Genomic DNA, 16,406 nt, shown 5'->3' on the forward strand with positions numbered 1-16,406 from the left:
GAAAGTTCGATACAGAACAAAATACAGTTGTTAGAACTGAGAGAACTATAAGGAATTGAGAATTTAAGTTCTAGAAATCCATTCTGTAAGCATGCGTTACATAACTCGTTTACATCCTCTGCATTGTCTATATCTCATAGAATGAAAACAGGTGACTATCTAAATAACAAACAACACAGCCCTTTAAAAAAACAAGCAGTCCAGCGACTGGTAGTTAAAAATGAAGTAGTTCAACAAATTTTTAAACCACAAAAAACGCTGAAGATTGTGCTTTTCTGTGAAGTTCGCTCAAATTTGAGAAGAAATGAGGAAACCGTTCTCCATTTTCTGAAAAATTTTTAATTTCTTTTTATTTATTTACTACTCATCAATGCGAAAAATTGAGATAGACTATTTTTACTGCGCAGTTATTTTTGCTTTTGTCCTTAATTGTAAATATGGCCATTTTGGCGTGTTTTCTAATATTTTTGCTAAAGCATTGGTATTATGACCGTAGTAGATAGGCATTTAAAGATGGTTGCCAAGATTTAACATCGCATAACTAAAGTGTTCTAATTGCTTTCCTTGGCTAGACCTCGACTTACGAGAAAACTTTAAAAATCTAATGGGGGAGGGCTGGTATGTAGCACTTTTTAAATGCCAAAATTTCGAATAAACAAAAGACGCGATAGGAGAAATCAAAAATCATGTATTGCCAAAAATTGCTCTTTTTTTCAGAGAAGTTTACAATACTAAATCGTGGATTAGTAACGAACCTGGTTTGATTCACTTTGAATTCTAAATGAAGGAAAAAACTTTTTGAGAGACACATATATGAGGATTGGAAATCACACTGCAATACTTCATTTGATACATTCGAATTTGAGAGTGATTGGGTTCAATTTTGGGGAGAACTTATTATTGAAAACTTTACTATTGAAAGTTTTTGAAAACTTTACTAGTATATACAGGAAAAAGGGACTATGATCACAGGTAGAAATCAGCTTCAGTTTGTTTCTAAGTTTAATCGGATTTGACTTCGTCGGAAATTGGTTTGGCTGTTTAGCTGCCATAATAAAAAAATTTTTTGGTTGAAGAGTAAAGATGTTTTATTCAAAGGTTTTTGGAAAAAATCTTAATGGGGTTATGGTTCGCAATTTTTATGGTTCGCAAAATAAATACTAAGATGATAAACAATATGGGTGGAAATGAGCGGGAGACATATAATAAAAACTATAGTGAAATGTGTCTGATAATACAAAAGCCTCATATTTGGTAGATAGAAACAACTCGTATTCAAATGTCATTGTTGCCATTTTGCTTGATTTAAAATTAGATAGGGATTACGCTTTGGTTAGATCAGGTCCAACAGATCGGGAACCTTTTTAGAAAGTGGATTTAGATATAGTGCCTTATGATAGTATAGCACTGAACATTGCAAATTGTTGAAAACCGTTGTAGAGATCAGAAGTTTTTTACTGCCAAAAAAATTTTTAATTGAGTCGCAAATTGCAAAGTTGGCCTGAGCAGGGAAAATTGATGAATTAAGAATCAAGTTGACGAGATAGTTTCCCGCTGGAAATCTGTCTTCTAATTGCTCTGACTTACTTTTGTGAGTGAGGAACCATTTAACTAACTAGGAGTTTTTTGTTCAGTCAATTTTCGCGATCTGTATGTTTTTTGAACAGAGTTGTGAATTGTATCACCAGAAAGCTTCCCAAGCGTAGAAAAACAAGAGAAAGCATTTAACGAAAGTTTAATAGTAATTGAACGTTAGACTCATTTCATTGGTTTTGTTCACAGTTATTGCAATCTGTTTGAAAAATTCAATACATTTTGCTAAATATATAATAAATTTCTTGACGATTGTCTCATTCGTTTTAATTGTAGAGATAATAGCTGCTAAATTCCTTTAACCCATGTTTTTAGCTAATATTGTGAATAAATTTTTATTAGTTAGGATACATTTCATGAAAAGTGACATAAAATTGGCTTATTTAGCCGCTTTCGTCCAAATTTAGCGTAAGTTTAGACATCGAATAAGCTGACAGAAAAATCATCTACAATGATTAATACTATTTTTACCTCCGGTTCCCATGAAATTGTTCTCGAACTAACAATTTGTCTACCTTTCACTTATTTGTATCGGTTTCTATCAAAAATGCATCATTTATTTTTTGATATATAAAAATTTCCTTGGCCAAAATTGTTATTGCCCGATTACCTGAGAAAATGACAATTTCTGTAAGAGCCACAGCGATAGCAGGGCAACTTCTGTTGTCACCATTTATGACACGATAACTGTATTGGATGGTCTTTCAATGACTCTGTCGGTTTTATAACATTTTTTTTTTGAATTTTGCTTTGTCCCAATTAGAGAAAAGTCGCTTTTTATTTTGTGAGTTTAATTTATGGAGAGGTCCTATTATAGTTGAAATGATATATGAAGAATAAATTTTCTGCTTTATAAGTAAAACTCATGGTTTTTATGTGCCCTAAATGTGTTTTCGTAAACCTTTAATAAACTCTTGAGTTTTGCCAGCACTTGTTTTTAATTTTGCAGTTTTAAGATTGAGTCTGAAGATTCATTATATTTATTTGTTATCTGAGAAGCTTTCAATGGGACTATGTAATTTTTTCAATTGAATCCTAAGGTTTAATCACTACTAAAACTGGATAATTATTCAAACTTCGTCTTTTTTTATAGTGGCATTTTTCGATTAATTAGCTGCTTCTGTATTTTTTGGATTAATTATTTGTTTTGTTGCACGACAAGTAATAAAAAAAGATTTTTTTCGAATTTGGAATTTGGGAATTCAAACATTATTCAGATTGATTGTATTAGGGTGCTGTTATTTTTTGAAAAAGCTTTTGCCTGAGCAGGGAAAATTAGATCAGGTCCAACAGGCAGATAATTATTGGCAGATCAAGTTCATCAAATTCAGAAGCAAATAAAGCTCAATGAACGTTCGTAAGAATTTCAGTGAAAAGTTTGTCATTTTTTTGGTTTTAAAAGGTTCTGCATAAAAAAATTTTTTGTGAAAATTTAAATGTTAATTATTTAGTGTTATTTTGTAGTCTTTTTCTTTAACCCAGTAATTGCATATTTTTTTCGAAGGTTTTTGGAAAAACATTTTAATGGAGTTCTGTTTCGCAGTTTTTATGGTTCGCTAAAAAATACGAAGATGATAAAGAATATGGACGGAAAAGACTGGCAGACATATAATAAAATCTATAGTGAAATGTGTCTAAAAATACAAAAGCCTCGTATTTGGTAGATAGAAACAACTCGTATTCAAATGTCATTGTTGCCATTTTGCTTGATTTTTTAATAGATAGGGATTATTTTTTGGTCAGATAAGGTCCAACTGATCGAGAACCTTTTTAGAGAGTGGAATTAGACATAGTGCCGTCTGATAGTATAGCACTGAGCATTACAATTTAATAAAAGCCGTTGTAGAGATCAGAAAATTCTTACTGCCAAAAAAGATTTTAATTGAGTCCAGGGCGGGAAATTGGCCTGACCAGGGAAAACTGATAAATTAAGAATCAAGTTAACGAGAAAAAAATCGATGACAATCTGTCTTCTAATTGTTCTGACTCACCTTTGTGAGTGTGGAACTATATAATTAACTAGGATCTTTTGTTCAGTCAGTTTTCGCCGATCTGTATTTTTTTTGTACAAAGTTGGGAATGGTTTCACCAGAAAGCTTCTCAAGCGTAGAAAAACGATAGAAAACAGTTAATGAGATACAGAGGTTCAATATTTTTGAACGTTAGAGTCACTTCCTTGGTTTTGTTCCCAATTTTTCCAATCTTTTTTGAAAGTTTCAATCTATTTTGTTGAATATATAAAAAATTTCTTGACCATAGTTTCATTCGTTTTAATTATGAAGATATAAGCTTCTAATTTTAGCTAAGAAGGTGAATAATTTTTAAATAGTTAGCATACATTTCATGAAAAGTGACACCAAATTTGCGTCTTTAGCCCACTATGTCCAAATTTACCGTAAGTTTCGACATTGTATTTTCTAACAGAATAATCATCTACAATGATGAGGACTATTTTTACATCTGGTTCCCTCGAAATTGTTCTCGAACTAACAATTTGTCTGCCTTTCGCTAATTTGTATCGGTTTCTATCAAAAATGCGTCAATTATTTTTTGACATTTTAGAATTTCTTTCGCCAAATTGTTTATTGCCCAATTATCTGAAACAATAAAATTTTTTTGAAAATGCGGTGATAGCAGGTCCTGCTTGACTGTACTGTACTTGATTCTCTTTCAATAACACTGTCGGTTTTATAATGTTATTTGTTTGAACTTTGCTGAGTCCCAATTAGAGGCAAGTCGCTTTTCATATTTTGAGTTTAAGTTAGGGAGAGGACTTTTTTTGTTGAAATGATATCTAAAGAATAAATTTTGTGCTTTATGAGTAAAACTCATGGTTTTCGTGTGCCCATATTGTGCTTTCGTAAACTTTTAACAAACTCTAGAGTTTTGCCAGCATTGTTTTGTTTTTGCAGTTTTAGGATTGAGTCTAAAGATTCAAAGGCATTATTTGTTATCTCAGCAGCTCTTAATGAGACCATGTGATTATTTCTGTCGATTCCTAACTCGTATTCAAATGTCATTGTTGCCATTTTTCTTGATTTTTTTAATAGATAGGGATTACGTTTTGGTTAGATAAGGTCAATCAAATCGGGAATGTTCTAAGAGAGTAGATTTAGACAAAGTGCCGTATGATAGTATAGTTCTGAATACAACAAATTAATAAAAACCGTTGTAGAGATCAGATGTTTTTTACTGCCAAAAAATTTTTGAATTGAGTTGCAAATTGCGAAGTTGGCATGACCAGGGAAAACTGATAAATTAAGAATCAAGTTAACGAGAAAAATTTCCACTGGCAATCTGTCGTGTAATTGTTATGACTCACCTTTGTGAGTGTGGAACTATATAATTAACTAGGATCTTTTGTCCAGTCAGTTTTCGCCGATCGGTATTTTTTTGTACAAAGTTGTTAATGGTATCATCAGAAAGTTTCTCAAGCGTAGAAAAACAATGGAGAACAGGTAATGAGTTACAGAGGTTCAAACTTTTTTAAACGTTAGACTCACTTTTTCGGTTTTGTCCTCGATTTTTGCAATCTGTTTGAAAATTTCAATCCATTTTGCTAAAAATAAAATATGTTTCTTGACGATGGTCTCATTCCTTTTAATCGTAAAGGTAAAAGCCGCTAAATTCTTTGAACCCATACTTTTAGCTAAAATTTTAAATAGTTAGCATACATTTCAAGAAACATGACACGAAATCTTCTTCTTTAGCCCCTTTGTCCAAATTTACCGTAATTTTAGACCTTGTATTTGCTGACAGAATAATCATCTACAATGATGAGGACTATTTTTACCTCCGATTCTCGTGAAATTGTCCCCGAACTAACAATTTGTCGGCCTTTCGTTAATTTATATCGGTTTCCATCAAAAATGCAACATTTACTTCTTGAGATATTAAAATATCTTTTGCCCAAATGTTTAAAGCACGATTATCTGAAGAAATGACATATTTTTTGAATCTCAGTGATAGCAAGGCCATTTTGTTGTCACCATTAATTTACGAAACGAAAATTGTACTGGGCTGTCTTTCAATGTTTTTTTTAAATTTTACTTTGTCCCAATTAGAGAAAACTCGCTTTTTGTTTTAATAGTTTAAATTATGGAGAGATCTTATTTTTGTTGAAATAATATATGAAGAATAAATTTTGTGCTTTATAATTAAAACTCATTGTTTTTATGTGTGTCAAATGTGTTTTCGTAAATTTTTAACAAACTCTTGAGTTTTGCCAGCACTTGTTTTTGTTTTTGCAGTTTAAGATTGAGTCTAAAGACTCAGAGGCATTATTTGTTATCTGAGCAGCTCTTATTGAAATCATGTGATTATTTCAATTGATGCCAAATGGTTATTCACTATTATAACTAGATATTTATTCAAACTTCATCATTTTACTTATATGGGCTTTTTGTCTATTTAGCTGTTTCGGTATATATTGGAACAATTATTTGTTTTGTTGGACGACAAGTAATAACAAAATTAGTTTACGACAAATTCGGAATTTTAGAACTCAAACAATATTCAGATTGTAATGGGGCGCTGTTTATTTTTGAAAATGCTTTTGACTTCCTTGTTTTTTTTTATATTTTCAGACCAAAATTACTTGAATTCACGACACAGTTAATGGCAAGTCAAGTTCATCAAATTGAAGGGCAAATGAAGCTCAAGGATTATTTGTTAGAATTTCAGTGAAAAGTTGACAGTTTTTCGGCTTCAAAAGTTTTTGCGTAAAAACTATTTTGTGAAATTTTAAGTTTTGCCTATATTCAGTCTTTTTCTTTAAACCAGTAATTGCATGTTCAATAAATTTTGACAAGTTGACCAGTTTACTGTGTTTTTGTTCAACGTAGGGTATATGGTTGTCATCACTTATGATTAAAAACGTTTTTTTTTATTATTGGGTTTATCAGATTTGTTTTTTTTTGTCGTGTTTCTGTCAGCTTGTGCCGTTGAGCAAACCAAGATGCGACAATTTTTTTTAAATGAATGATTTTAAATAACATCTTTAACGCTTTTCAATAATTTAATTACTGGTTTTTCGGCATTGAAATTAAACTTTACTTTTGAAAACTTCTTTACTTTTGAAAACCTTACAGGTTCCTTTTTTGCGCTCTTGTCCAATGCTTACATTACATAAAAGTCATCTACCACAATGTTGGCGTTGTCGGAAGCGGTGTTTGATTATGTTCAATGTGTTTTGTGAAAAGATTAGGATTTTGAAGCCTTCGACACTATTTTCTTGCAACAACTGACTTTAATTTTTGCCTGCCTTTGTTCTTTTTGTTTTCGTAAGACATTCTGGAATATCAATGTTCTCAATGGTTTTCCATGGAAATACAAATGGGATCTTATAACGATTTCAATTGATCGCTAATAGTTTTCATTTCTTTGAAACTAATTGTTTTCAAAAAGTATACTCGTGTTTTTTATTTTGGCATTTTTTTCTTTTGTCTAATTGTAATTTTTTCTCAATAAAGCAATGCTTTATATTTTTCTGGTGAAATGCAAGTTAGCTCTTCACGTTATGATTTATTTGATGCTATTTTGTCTCTGTTATTAGTTTTTTTCTAACAAAAAAGTTTAAATTGATTGAAATTGAGTATTGGTAGTAATAAAAGATTGTTTTTATTTGATTTATTTTTTTGTCTTGTCTCCTAGTCTCATTAACTGCGAGTACTAATAGCCCTCTAATTAGGCGTTAATTATTTTGCAATGGTTTGAGTTGGAAACCTTTTTTTATATGAATACACAGTTTGAAAAAAATTTTGAAAATTTTGCTATATCTTCCTATGATTTTTTATTAGCTATTGAAATTTATATATCTCTTCCTCATTTGGTGGACAATTAAGTCAACTAAGTCAACAACTGTGGTTGAGTGGGCTCGGAACCCTTTTTGTGAACGCACATTACCAAGCCTCCTAGTTTGTATTTACCTATCTTTTATCTAAATATTATTTACTGGCTTATCTTTATCAGCTTCTGGTGTTATTGCAATAATAATAATTTCAATTCAAATATCCAGAGTAAAAATTTCAAGCAGTCAGGAGTGCAGCAGTTAGGAGTGCAGCGGGGACAAATCAGAAAACTGCCTACAAGCAGACAAACTAAAACAAATGTTTTTGAATTTTGACAGAATTTTGGTCGCTAGACAGTCCCCATCTAGAAACATTCTAACGGCTAATTTACAAACTTTTACATTATCTTTTTAGTCGAGGAAAAGGCTTTCATTTCACCTTATTGATAAAAGCAATGTCTTCAGTTGACCAGAGTTCATCAAATGCACTTGATTTATTAGGAGCCAGGCTGCCATAGCTGGGGCTATTATTGGTTTTCTCTTGGTTTTTACGACTCGAAGAGTATTGGTTTTCTTAAGGTTTTTTTTCAACGGAAGTACTATTCGTTCAGACGCTGTTTTGACCTGAAAGCAAAAGTGAGAAAAATTGGTGTGTGAACTATTTTTTTCTGAGCGAGAGAAGTTTTTTGATCATGCGCTGCGTTTAGTGAATGGCTTTTTGACTTTGAAAAGTAGTTTTTGACGGAATGGCACATATAGAAAACCGTTTTTAGCCGTTTTTTTTGGTCGAAGTGGCCCAATTTTTTGCTTGTTATTTGGTTTTTTGTGAAAATCATTTTTATTCGATGCTTTTTTTGGAAATGTAAACCTTGAAATTTAATATCAGTGTGCTTTGCAGAGCCTGAAAACGCGTTTCAAGTTCAAAATAGGCACCTATTTCTTTACTTTTTAATTTATTTTTGGCTTTTTTTCTATTCATTTCTTCATTTTGGATCTTTTAGCCGTCTTTTTGTCGAAAATCGGTTAATATGGCAACTTCCTGTTGATTTTTCATATGCTCCAAGCCTCTTTCTACCTCGATGTAATTGTGTTTTTAAAAAATTGTACATATGCTGATCAGATTTTTGCAGTTTTTTTTCAATTTATCTTCAGTTTTTTGTCTGTATTTTTGTTTTAATTATAAAAATTAGTCTTTTCTTTAACCTGAGGGGATTTAATTTCGTTTTCAATAAAAATTTAAATCATTTTTAAGCGTTAAATTTTTGAAAAACAATTAAAAATTTTTTTATAAATGCAGTCTTAAATATTTTTTGACAATAATTTTTTTCAAAATGTTTCAATGTTTCGTGTGTTTGCTTTCTGCTTTTTCTTTTTTGTTCCGTTCAGGGGATAGATCTTTGTCTCGGATGGCTCATTGTCTTCTATGTCTCGAATGCTGAAAAATGAAATGCTTCGTTTTTCTTCTTTTTTTACTTTGATTTTTTTACTTTCAAAAATCAAGAATTAGTCTTTGTTATCGGTGTTCCTTACGTTGTGTCCATGTTCTTCACATTCTAGTATGTTTCATTCTAGCTCTCTCTTGGCACCTACATTTATATTGGTTTTATTGTTTTTTTTTTCAGTTATTAAAGAATTGAGTGATATCAGCTTTTTCTTAGATCTTCTTAATTTCATTGGTTTACAATTATTTCATTGAACATAAGGCAGTGCTGAGATTTTGCTAGCAAGCCTTTTCCAAAACTCGCACATCACTTTTTATTGTATTTTTTGTTCTGGTTTTGGTATTGTTCTTAAACGGTTTCTTGCCTTCGAATGTTATTTTGTCGCTTTTCTTGGATTATTTTAATTCTTGAATTAGTATTAAGTCACATTGTCTAGCACATATACGATAAGGCAATAGTTTTTGTGTTAATTGCAAGGATTAGAAATATCACTGGAGTACTTTTCTGATTCTTAAGTTTGCGTATTATATTTTGAAAAATTTAACTTAATTTCTTTACTTAAGTTATTATTATTACCTGCCGTTTGCTTTCGCGATATTTTTGAGATTAGAATGATGATTTATTTGAGGGCAATTGACAGTCTTGTCAACTTTTTCAGTCTATCAGTGTTTTGACCATCCTAATTATGTTGCACTTTTTCTAACGTTACCAAACGTTTTCAGTAATATATATTTTTGCTGCATTTTGTTTCTTTCGGTGACAGTGGTTTAAATTTCTCCAATTTTTGGATCAGACGGAGGGATGAGTTTATGGTTTGATACAACACGTAATGACTTCAGCTGCAATTTCGGTTTTTTGTAAAGTTTTTACGCTTCGTGCCGCTTCCGGAATTCTCCCGGTTATGTTTTTACAATTCAAAGAATTTGAATTGTTTTGAGGCGCTGTCTTTTTTTAAAGATATGTTCACACAATTTCATGATTTTTGAAGTCAAAGTGGAGTTGATTTTGGTCACGCCGAAAAAGGAAGTGGAGCGAAAAAGCGAATGGTTTTGCGGCGTCAAATTTTTTTGCTGTAATTTTAAAGTAGAGTGAGAAAACGGTGTTTGAACAAAAATTCGCTTTCTCGCTAGTGGTCTTTTGTTGATTTGCGGCTATTTCACTTTGATTTTTACTGTTTTTTCGATTTTTTGGATCGGATTTTTTTCAAAATGGTTTTCCCAATCCGTTCATAGTCCATTCAAGACCTAGTTTTTTGTTTGAACAAAACTTACATTTCTCGCTAATGATTTTTTGTTCACATGCGGCATTTTTACATTGATTTTCTGTTATTTTTATCTGATTTTTCTAGAAATGGTTTCTCCAAGTCACTCATAGTCCATTCTAGGTCTAGTTTTTTGTTTAGTCAATGAAAATTCTTTACTTTAATTCAAAGAGATAAGGTCAAATGGGTGTTTGTCACTCTAAATGAAGGTTATTTGAGAGCAGCTAATAGAGGCAGCAAAAATTTATACAGCTTTTTAATGAACATATAACATATCAGCCTTTAATGAAAAGACGAATTTTTTGGTGTGTCTTTTTTACGGTTTTTTGAGACTGCAGATCTACAAAGCTATTGCGGCTATTTTCTGGCAATCTGCCAGCTATGTTTTATTGATCTTTGCAGCTGAATTGAGCTTGGTTTATTCAATCATCAGTTTGATTCAAACCAACAGAACGGAACACATTTATCTTCTTAAGTTAAATTCGACATTAAACAGATCAAACAAAGTTAGGATGCAACAAGTTTTGAGTCCCAAGTAAGTTTTTAACAAGTAAATATAAAGATTTCTCTTGCAAGTAAGTGTGCCTTCACCTTTTCTAGTTTTCTATCCAGGTGCAATGGAGGAAGGCGAAGACGAAGAAGACGACGATGACGTAGATCCACAGCCGGCTGGAATGGACGATGACGATGAAGAAGATGACGATGATGATATGCCGGACGACATGCCAGATGATGATGAAGACGAAGACGAGGATGATGACGACCTGGATGACGACTTGGATGACGATGACGACGACTTAGGTAAAAGCCCAATTGGAAAATGGTACTACTCGTATTCTAGGGTCACAATTGCACTACTCATCTTGGTCAATGAGCTGTCAAAATGGGGTAAAATTATATAAGAATTTATATATAAGAAAAATTATATGGGGCCAATAATTTTGGCCAGTTCCTCCATTTCTACAAATCGGGAATGAGGGTGAACTCCATTAAATTTCCACCAATAAAAATAAGTGGCAAAAGCGTGCAAATTTTTTGTTTCACTTTAACTGCTACTTCCACGTTTTTTTTTTAAATTTTACTGTTTCCACTTTTAAAGGACTTTATTTCCAATAAAAACTCGTAGCACGTACAAGCTAGGTTTCCCGACTTTATTCATTTTTACATTGTTATTTGACCAATTTAAAATTTATCGATTTTGTTTCACCGATTTAAATTGTATTAGGCTCACACGGGCTGTAATGTGAGAAATTGCTGAAACTTCTGATAACTTCGACATTTAACTATTTTGCAGCTTCACTGAGCCGACCTTTGAAGCTAACAATAGGCATGCATCTAGTAACGTGACAAATCTACTATATGAACTATTTAGGCAATTCCTTAGAACGTTTAAATCAAATTTCATTGCGTACCGCTAAAAATGGAAATCCCCAAAAGCTGTACACGCCTTACAAAATTATCTAAACCTCACACAAAACTATGAAACGAAATTGTGGTGGCTAGAATGTCTGTATAACTACATAATGCATGTTTTTCTGTATAAGTATCTCAGATCTGTAAGACTTTCTGATCAATTTTTCCACGAATCAATTTTTATTGATCTCATCTGAATTAGTTTCTCATTTGTCGTATCAATCAGTTTCTACTGTTGTTTGTAGCTGAAAACCCTTGGCAGTAATCATATACTATCAAATTTGTCCCAAAACGTTTTCTACGCTCTCCCAATTGAGTGTTTCAACTTATCTATTGTCATTTTAAACTTTCATGAGGCGTTTCACTAGCGAACAAAAACCAAAAGCTTGAAAAAAATATGGCGAGTTATGTTTTTTTGACAATTAAACGCGCTGTTTTTAAAACGTATTGATGTACTCAAAAATTTTTCATCGCCAATGCGGTCAGTTAGTTTATCCAATGATATTCCTACTAAATTTGAAGGTGTTTGTGGGATGCTTTGATAATTGTGGTTGAAATGTAAGATATGTGTTCTCTTAAAGGACTGTTTCTAACGTCATAAGTTTTTCTAGCTTGATTTCAAAAATGCTTTTGAAAAGTTACACTAAATGAAGTACGTTTGTTCCAATACCTTTAAAATTTTCTACACCATTTAAACGTCTTATTCCTAATTTCTTTTTTACAACAAATGTAAGAAATACTTCACATTTTTGAAAAAATTCGATGGGTAAGAAAGAACATCATGAATTTATTCTTTGTAAAATTTCTTGATGCTTTTTTTCCACAACCATGTTATCCTCAGTCCTCTTTTAACAATAGAAAGAAAATCAGAAACAGTGAAAGCGTATCTTAGTCAAATCGTTGCAAGATTCGGGATACCTAAGACTTTAGAATCGGATAATGATCACGAATTTGCAAGTGGTGATCTTAACCAGTGATTTTAACCGCTTGGAAATATTAAAATCGGATCACTTGTCTAAGAGCTATTAATAATCTGAAAGAGCAGTTCACACAGTGAAGCCGGCACTTCAAGCTTAAAGCGCCAATCTCAACTTGTTGTTAGGAGCATTCCAGCAAAGGGCCCTGATAACATATCGTAACAATTCAAAGACGAGTGGACAAAGTTCCAGTTAAATTACTTCTGGGACTTAGACAGATTTAGACTTTTGCAAAATCATTCTATAAAAATTCTATTGCCATGCCGATAAATAAACGCCAAAAATTAAACTCGATTTTAATTCTAATTTTATTTTGCCGCTATCATTACCTTATTTGACCTATCAATCAGTTTTCAGAAGCTAAATCATCCCACCTATATAAATTGAATTCTAAAATCCACTGATCTCACACTCGACTCCCATAAAAAAATAAGAAATTATGACTGGGATTCGGAGCCAAGATCTGTTCATATGTCAATCATAAAAAATGTTTTCAGCCTATCTGATTTTTCTCTGTATTCTTTAGCATAGATAAAAATCATAAAAATAAACATTTTTGGTAAACTTTGACATGAAAATTGAATTTAAATTTCAAATTATTTAAATCTTTGATCAGCGTTACCAACCATGACAAAAAACGTTTTTTGAAAACTGTTTGCATTTGGTTGTTTGCTTATTGCTTGTTAAAAGATTTGTTGCTCTTCTTAACTGGATATCTTAGGCCTTTTTAAAATCAAAATTGATCTATGAGGTAGATAGTTTCTGAATTTTGAATTCAACTAAAGTGCTTCCTCTGTGATACAAATACGTTCCTTATCAATTTTCATCTCTTGATCTTATTTGCTGAGGGTTTTCAACATGTTTGACTAAAGATGCGTAACAAAAATGCAGATGAACAAATTTTTGTCAGCTGTTAAGCATAGCAAAATTACTTCACCTCGAAAGGCACTCGTTCTTGCCTCGTTCAAGAATACATTTTTTAACTGGAGACATTAATTTTTCTCAGCTTCATAATTTTTTACTCCTAATCGGACTAAAATGCTATCAGAAATCTGTAAATAGTTGATAACCATCCTTGCAGTTTCTTACTGACTGGGATCAATCTGTTTCCAAAATATGTTTTTTAAGATCTGTTCTCGCGTTTTTCGGTTTGCGAAGGCAATTGACAGTCAGACTACAGTAGTCATTCAGGTTACACCAAACACGGAAACAGTGAAGTGAGCAAGTGTTACTTTCTTTTAAGACAAGAAAGATCCTACGGAATTCAATGAAGAATGACAAAGCATTTTTCGAGAAAGCGGTAATTTGAATTCATTTTTAATCTTTTTTATCGGAATTGGATTAGAAAGTAATGTTCAAATCTGTTCTTCGGCAATATGAGGTATAATTATTGCTTTTGTTGATTAATAGTCTATTAATTGTTATTTATTAATTGCATCAAGAGCTCTTTTGTCTCCTTCTTCATTTACTACTTACAGTACTTCCGCCTAATGAAGGGAAGTTGGTCAGACGCCGTTTAATCTATTGGCTATTTTTAAAAGTTATTAAATCAGTTTTCAAGTGCGAACTTATGGTCAAGTCTTACGGAAGGCTGAAGGGAATCTTGGATAGTTTTTCGCATGATTTGCATTTTTGGTATCTTTCTTGCGAGAATCAAATTTCGTTTCACTGGGCAATTCCTAAAATTTGACGTGATCAAGTTTATATCTGTCAGAGATTTTTTAATGGATAGTGCTGATTAATAATAGAAAAACAAAATTATTATTATTGCTGCGAACTGTAAATTTAGCGGAGCTATATTGCGGTGCTAGTGGTTTTCTTTCGATTCGAAGAGGAGTATTGATTTTGTTGACGTTTTTCACCGCAAGTTTTTTATCATGTGCTGCGCTCAGTGAATGACTTTTCGACTTAGAAATCTTTTTTCGACAGAATGGCGCATTTTGAGAATATTCAGTCATTTTTGTCCAATTGGCCCAAATTTTTCGTTTGTGATTTTTTTGGTGAAATAACTTTTAGTCGATGCTTTATTAATATACAACGCTCCATCATTATATAACAATCTATTGATATATTACAAAATTGATGCCACAGTTTCTTTGAGAGTCTAACGATGCGTTTGAAGTGTAAACAGGGCACTTATTTCCCAACTTTTTGGTTAACTTTTTGCTTTCTTTCAATGATTTCTTTGTTTGTGGATCTTAACGCGGATTTATTGCAAAACTCAGTGCATCTGGCAACTTCGATTTGATAATTCATGCTTTAAATACCTCATGGAAACCGGCATTTTGTTCTGTCAAAATTGTAAAGATGCTAACCCCATTATGGCGGTCAAATTTTCTTCTTTGTTGTATCCTTGTTTTAAATACTAAAAAAGGTGTTTTCTTTACGCCTACATTGATTTTTTCATTTTATTATTAAGGGAATTGATTTTTGGCGTTGAGGTTTTGAAATTCAGTGAAAAATTAATTCGTAATAACAATTTTTAAAAAAGATATATTTAAAGGAACTATTTAGTTGATTCGAGTCTTTGATTTTTCACTTAACTTCTTGACCTCTACGGGAAGATTGCTTTTTAGTTTGTGAATCATGAAATGCTATTGAATGAAAAAAATGAAAAGCCTGTCTTTCGGATTTCTTACATTTTTCTGCTTTTAACTTTTTGCTTAAAAACCATTCACATTTTGCTGGAATTCCGTTTTAAAACTTTAACTGGTTGTTACTGGGAACAATTTTGGGGTCTCTGTTTTGGTAGCAATCCATTTCTAGCCGTTTAATGTTTTTCCACTTTTGTATTTATCCGGAATAATTTGTTTCTGCCATTGTTTATAAATCATTTTGTCTATATCCGTAACACAAAATAAAATAGAAATTAGTTGAGTCTTAATTGCTGCGACTTCAAAAAAACTGTTTTTTTTCTGATTTCTTTGACTTTTCTGAATCAAAATTACTTTTTGATTGAACTCTGTGCTGCTTTTTCCCTGTTAATCATGACGTAACTGATTGTGCTTTGAATTGTTGAAATGTTGTTAGTGCTCAGATTTTGCTCTAAATGGAAACAGTGTAAGTTCTGCCCAATTATTTGACCAACACTGGTTAGGTAATTAGTTACTGTTTGAAGACAAAAGGCAAGGTTTCTTTCTAGCTATAACGACGTTTCTTCTGGGATGATCTGATATTTCCAGTCGCTTCCAGAATTCTTCCAGCTATCTTTTTTTGGTTGTCTGACGCTCTTTTTCGGTTTACAATTTTTCACTCAGCAAAGCTGAAAAAATCAAATTTTCTGAAAGACTTCTTCCTCTTATTAACTGCTTTTGCGCGCATGGTGTTATTTTTTGCCTTCTTTAGCCAAAATTCTTGCGTTAATGGCATGATTAGATGTTGATCATACGTTAAATAATTACCTGACTCAATAAAAACGAATTTTGCACGTTAAAATTCAATTTTAATTTGAATTGCTTTGCGATCAAAGCAACGCATATGTATAATAAAGGTTCCTAATTAAAATGCTTTCTGTGGAATGAGTTTTAACAATCTCTAATAAATTATCGTTGAATGTTCTTACCTAAATTTTTGAGTGGCATCGACAACTTTTTCAAATTATGGCGCGCAATTTTATTTTGTTCGCTGCTATTCCAGCAATCTTTGATTATGTCTCATCTTTGATTACGTTGGACTATTGGATCGCACATACCCTAATATTGAAGAAACCCTCTCTTAGTACATGTGCTTAGAAGTATACGTTGCAGAATAACGTGACAAAGGAACTATTTCATAAGTATATGTCGTTTGCCAACGAAAGCTTCAAAAAAAAGCTTAAGTGAATAGCGCTATCGAAAGGACAGCTGGCTTGGCATGACTGGCGAAAAAACATTTGATTTTGGGTTTAACCACATTCAGTGCTTGTCTTGAAAATATTCGTCTCATTCTTAAAA

General features: G+C 32.1%; 1 protein-coding gene across 5 annotated transcripts in view; it reads left to right on the top strand.

Annotated features, from left to right (window-relative positions):
* Positions 1–16,406, top strand: part of LOC142341753 (uncharacterized) — a 100,114-nt gene that overhangs the window by 67,016 nt on the left and 16,692 nt on the right. For all 5 annotated transcript variants that reach the window (XM_075392944.1, XM_075392953.1, XM_075392964.1 and 2 more), the window contains exon 11: positions 10,697–10,885. In XM_075392944.1, coding sequence (XP_075249059.1) covers positions 10,697–10,885 — 189 coding nt within the window. The remainder of the gene's footprint in view (positions 1–10,696; positions 10,886–16,406) is intronic.

This window comes from Convolutriloba macropyga, chromosome 1 (genome assembly GCF_964194025.1).
Source record: "Convolutriloba macropyga chromosome 1, txConMacr16.3, whole genome shotgun sequence".
NCBI lineage: Eukaryota > Metazoa > Xenacoelomorpha > Acoela > Convolutidae > Convolutriloba > Convolutriloba macropyga.